Here is a 4,992-nt window from a genome sequence, read left to right as displayed (position 1 = left end):
ACAGATAAGCGTGCGTGATGCGGACAGGATGACGTCGGCGAGTGTGCGTGTTTTCGCTTGTTTTCGTTAAAGGGCAGAGATGACAGATATACAGTGCAAGCGCACAGTTTGTGTATGAGAGAGATGTGTGAATTTAATTTCTACAATGTAATATATTAATTGTCATGTTATTATCAGATTAAGATCAAAATAGCACAAGACGGGCCTACTTTTATGGTTTAATAAATTCAAAACTTTATTGATTTTATTTTCACTCTAAATGTAAATGATGGCGTGGGTTTGACTGTAGGCTCATCTGCGCCACTTGGCTTCTAATAATCCTCCCATGTAGAATCTTAAGCCTGTAGCCTGTTGGGGCTAAACTACTATTATAATGGGAGGATTTCACTATACAATTGTGCATACATATATAATGACATAGTGGGGCATCAGCGTGGTTAGCAGTGGTTCCTTCACAGCAAGATGGTCCTTGTTTTGAATCCACCAGGCAGCTATGCATTCTTGTATCAGGTTTGCATGTTCAACCAGCTCTCTCCAGGCACTCCAGATTCCTTCCATAGTCCGAAAACATGAATAGAGTTAAGTTAATTTTTTATTCTAAATTGACCCTTGGGGATAAATAAAGTCTTTCTGATTCTGATTCTGTGATGGATTAGGCTCCAGATCTCAACCTGAATAAAACCCCAGACTTGGAGATGAAATTAATAATGAGCAGAACCGAGTTAAGATTACTGATGTGGCCCAGTCCCATTTTCTCATGTGGCTCCTTGGAAAAATGAACTGCCCACCCCTTTGCTTTGTTCTTATGTTTCTTGTATTTTGTACACGTCTGTTGCTTGTGAAGCTTGCACACAAGAATTTCACGCACATGTGCTGTACCAGTGTACCAGCGCATGTGATGTGACAATAAAAGTGATTTGATTTGATTTGAGCTTGGTGGAGCTCAGTGACAACAAAAACCACAAGGTGCACGCTTAGTATACGTGTCTGGGGATGTATTTGGCATGTATAAATTTATGTTTAGTTGAATTACAACACAGCAGCCCTGCAAAAGACTGGCGAACTGTCTAGGGTATACCCTGCCTTTCACTTTACTAGCAAACTAGATAAGAAACATGCATAGATCAGTAAATATGCTACAAATATATTATGACACACCATTCTAATCTGACATTCCATTCAGTGTTATAAAATATAAATATGATTGTGTAATTTGTATAAAATATTTGTATGCATCGTACAGATGTTGGCACTCATGGTGTCCTCAGCAATGTTTGTGCAAAGTTTCAAGATTGGTCCACTTGTCTAGGAGGAGATAGAGAACACATAAGCATATATACACTACAGTCATTATAGTATGATGATAGCTGGATAAAAGGTTAGCAAAAGGGATGGATGGATGGATGGATGGGTTGGTACACATCAGTTTTGGCCAGAACTCAGTCCACAGAAAAGGGGTGGAACAGGTGTTTAATGGGGTCCCAGCTGCTCGTTTTTGCCTGGGGCTCTCTTTTAGAAGTGTAATAAAGCTGTCTCTATATACCGCAGATGTGAATTCATCATTTTTTAATAGCTTATTGTGGGGAGGGATATAGGTGCTCATTACAGATTGAAGATTTAGCACGAAAAGAGGGAGAGAGACATAAATGTCCCTGCCTTGAACCGTGGTTAGTAGTCGTCATCTTAACCATGTCAGCTGGCTGTGACTGAAGAGCAGATGTGGCGGACAGTGACACAGTAGTTGCTGAACTCTCATCTGTAGATTGTTAAACTGGTGTTTTGTAGTTAGATGACCAAAAATATTTTTCCTATAACCGGACATCTGCACTGCAGTGTGGCAGCAGCAATTCAGAGCAAACAGGGGTAAATATTTGACATTGTCACCTCACGAAGGTTCAAGGTGTGATAACGGCTCTATTCTGTGTCACTGCATGTGTCGTGCTAGTTTGAGTTTATTTTTGGTGATCCAGATATCCTCCCACGTTCCAAAGGAAGGTCAGGGGGCAAAAGTCTGTACTTTAAAGTCTGTACTACACAGATGTAGTTTGGCGGATGGGCTAGTGTTTGCTGCACCAAAATAGAGGCCTATATAAAAAATAAAAAAAAAAGATGAAGTAATGTATTATTATAATAGAAATAGTGGTCATCGGTGCCTGCAGTAAGTACAAAAAAACAAGACTAGGGAACAAATGATGATCTGGGGTCATTATAGCATTTAATCTGTTCTAGAGATACTAGCAAGTCTCTAATAGTTACATTATAAGATAATACTCCATTTCAATCAAGCTGTGACAGTGAAAATGTTAGATGATTTAGATTTTTGCATGCACAAAAAAATAAATAAATAGGAAATCTGAAATATTGAGCACAATTGAGCCTGCAACTCCAGTTTTATCACAGCCCTGCTATGTTGCTCTGGCCTCTTATAGATTGTAGCCAGGAAATGTTTAAACGTTACTCAACATTCAGAACTGCTTGTGCTACTGTTTTTTTAAGTCAGTACATTTTATGACTGTTGTGCAACAAGGGTCCCTAAAACATGTTGCATTTCCCGATAAAACAAAATGTTATCATTTTGTGGGTTTCGTTGCAGTTTCACACCAATGAATGTGAAACAGTCAGAAATACTTCATGAGAAGCTGAAGTGTGCACCGAGGAACTTTCTCATACTTATGTATGGAGTTGCATTAATGTAAAGTGTAAAATGACGAAATTAATAGACTAAACCTAATGTAGAAAATTAATGGTGAAATGAAAAAATTGCCAGGAAACAACAGAAGCTTACATTTTTGTTTATTTCAGTGAAATTTCACTCATAATTTTTAATTTCATGATCTGCTCAGTCGATGTCCGAGCCATTGGGAATTGCTTCATGTGAAGATAAAGTTCTTGTATCACAGAGAACTCATATAAAATCCATCTATAGTTACTATTTTGAATATTAGGATTGTTTTAGAACCCAATTAATAATCACAGGGAAAAAAAACTTCCTATCATAGACACAAGGGTTTGTACAGTTTTAGTCAAATAAACCTGCATCAGTGATCATCAAATCGTCAACATGCTTTTATTTAATTTCTTCTGTCCACTTCTGGCTTCAGGGAATGACATATTCGCAGATGTACTTTTTCAGGCTGCGACACACCTCATCATACCACTTTCCTTGTGCAGCCACTGAAAGAACAACACAGCTCTCCCTCTTCGTTCCTGTGGGCTGCTTCTTGGAGCGATCCCAGTTAAAGAAGCGGACTGGCTGGCTGTTGACATCGACATACTGGCCTTCTTTCACTATGTCTGCCACACCGATCCAGAAGTCCTTAGACCCGGGAGCACTCCTCTTTGCATAGTCTCTCAGTTCATTGTTTTCTAACATGTCCCGCGGTGTTGCAAGAGTTCCACCTTGTGCAATGCAGTCTTCATTTGCTTCATGGTAATGTTTGGGTTCCTCAATTGTAAGATAACACTTTCTATGAACTTTGATGCCCCGGAGACACACTGAAAACACAAAGCATTTACTTCATGAATTAATGAATGGTAAAGTAACAGTATAAACTAGTCCCATCAAATTACATTGCAAGAACTATTCATGTAACCATCATGCAGCTTGCAAGTGAACCTGTTACTTTGCATTTAAAGGCTTCTTGGAGTGTTGCTGCCCTCTGCTGATAAGCTGGCACCATAAGGTTCATTCTACAATTAGGGGTACGCTTCATGTCCGCAGGCTGTATTGATCAATTTCATTAAATATTAATTTCAAAAAATTATCAAGTTTATATTCAGGCAAATTTCTCTTTAATTAATACAGAAAAAGTCAACAGTTTTCATAATTTATATAGCAGAAAATTGGTATGCTATATCAGAATTAGCCTTTTGAGTTTGTGTATTAATTTTATTTTTATTTCTTCAAAGTCTCTTCTAACCCATTGATTTTCATTAAATCATTTACTTTGTGTTCAAGAAATCCTTGTTAAAGATTTAAATTCCTTCTGTTGAGGGAATTTGAAATGGTCAACTGTAACTTGATCTCAGTAGCTGATTAAAGAATAATTTGCTCTTCAGCATCCTCAGCAGCCTCTCCTCGGCCACAGAAAATCCAGTGCGGTTCTCAGACTTCAGATTTTGAAATCAAATAGGTGGAAAACCTCCCAAGAGACTCGAGAACTTTCTACGACACTGCTAATATCTGACAAAATATTGAATTTAAACATTAGCACTTAAGCAGCAGTTGATGGATTTTACACACTATAGGAGTATGTTGTGAAAGCGTCTCGATTATTATTTTTTCTTCCTTTTTTAGTTGATATGAAATGTGCATCAGATTACAGAATCACTCTGACTTTTAAACTCCGGCTATTAAGTTATAAATGCAGCACTGTTCGCACTCTTGCTCGTCTTGTTAAAGTAACATTAATATTACTTTATCAGGAATGCAGAAATGCTCTCACTAATACCTGTCTGCAGTGCCAGCATCTCTTTCAGAGAATTGACCTCCTGCCACAACCTCTGGAGCTGTGACATCACATCCTCCTCCTCTGTAGCTGCACAAGGAGGAGACAATTAAGAAAAAAACACACACACACGCAGGTCAGATAAAGCCATGATTTGATAGGATTTATACAATTACCTCCAGACTGGCGAGGTGAAACAGCCTTCCTGGTGCGAGACGGACCGCTGTTGCAGATGTGGAGCAAGGAGAAGCTGAGGACGAGGAAGACAGGGAGGGCCAGGCGTGCCATGTCTGCGGCCAGCGTACAGGACACAGTGGCCCACGTTGTGCTGCTGTGAAAGGAACCAAAAGCTCTGCAGGCTGCTCAATATATACAGGTCCTCTGTATGCCTTTCCCTGTATTGGCTCTAAATGTGTTTGTTTTTGCCCAAACATCAGGAGGAGGTGAGGGAGGTAAAAAGGGTGGAGGCCAATAATGATTTCCTTGTGTCGAGTTATTTTTAGATAAATATTTACTTGGGACAAGGTGCACTAAGCAGCATTCA

General features: G+C 39.1%; 1 protein-coding gene across 2 annotated transcripts; it reads right to left on the bottom strand.

Moving 5' to 3' along the window:
• Window positions 1–3,069: 3,069 nt before the first annotated feature.
• Window positions 3,070–4,755, bottom strand: clec3a (C-type lectin domain family 3, member A). Of its 2 annotated transcripts, none has more exons than XM_006780140.3 (3): window positions 4,625–4,755; window positions 4,452–4,538; window positions 3,070–3,495 (listed from the first exon to the last, which is right to left on the bottom strand). In XM_006780140.3, exons 1-3 carry the CDS (start codon window positions 4,734–4,736, stop codon window positions 3,098–3,100), a joined length of 597 nt encoding a protein of 198 aa, XP_006780203.1. In that variant the 5' UTR covers window positions 4,737–4,755; the 3' UTR covers window positions 3,070–3,097. The 2 variants fall into 2 exon arrangements, with proteins under 2 accessions (XP_006780203.1, XP_087700533.1); XM_087844407.1 differs by having other exon boundaries at window positions 4,452–4,532; window positions 4,625–4,736.
• Window positions 4,756–4,992: the final 237 nt, after the last annotated feature.

Source organism: Neolamprologus brichardi, chromosome 1, assembly GCF_056152115.1.
Source record: "Neolamprologus brichardi isolate AB-2024 chromosome 1, ASM5615211v1, whole genome shotgun sequence".
NCBI lineage: Eukaryota > Metazoa > Chordata > Actinopteri > Cichliformes > Cichlidae > Neolamprologus > Neolamprologus brichardi.
The sequence above is the reverse complement of the archived record's forward strand: the minus strand, read 5'-3'. Positions and strand labels throughout refer to the sequence as shown.

Coding starts and splice junctions, on each gene's coding strand:
- clec3a (XM_006780140.3), bottom strand. CDS start 4,736: ATGGCACGCCTGGCCCTCCCTGTCTTCCTCGTCCTCAGCTTCTCCTTG. Junction 4,539..4,624: donor TTCACCTCGCCAGTCTGGAG/GTAATTGTATAA, acceptor CTCCTTGTGCAG/CTACAGAGGAGGAGGATGTG. Junction 3,496..4,451: donor GATGCTGGCACTGCAGACAG/GTATTAGTGAGA, acceptor TTGTGTTTTCAG/TGTGTCTCCGGGGCATCAAA.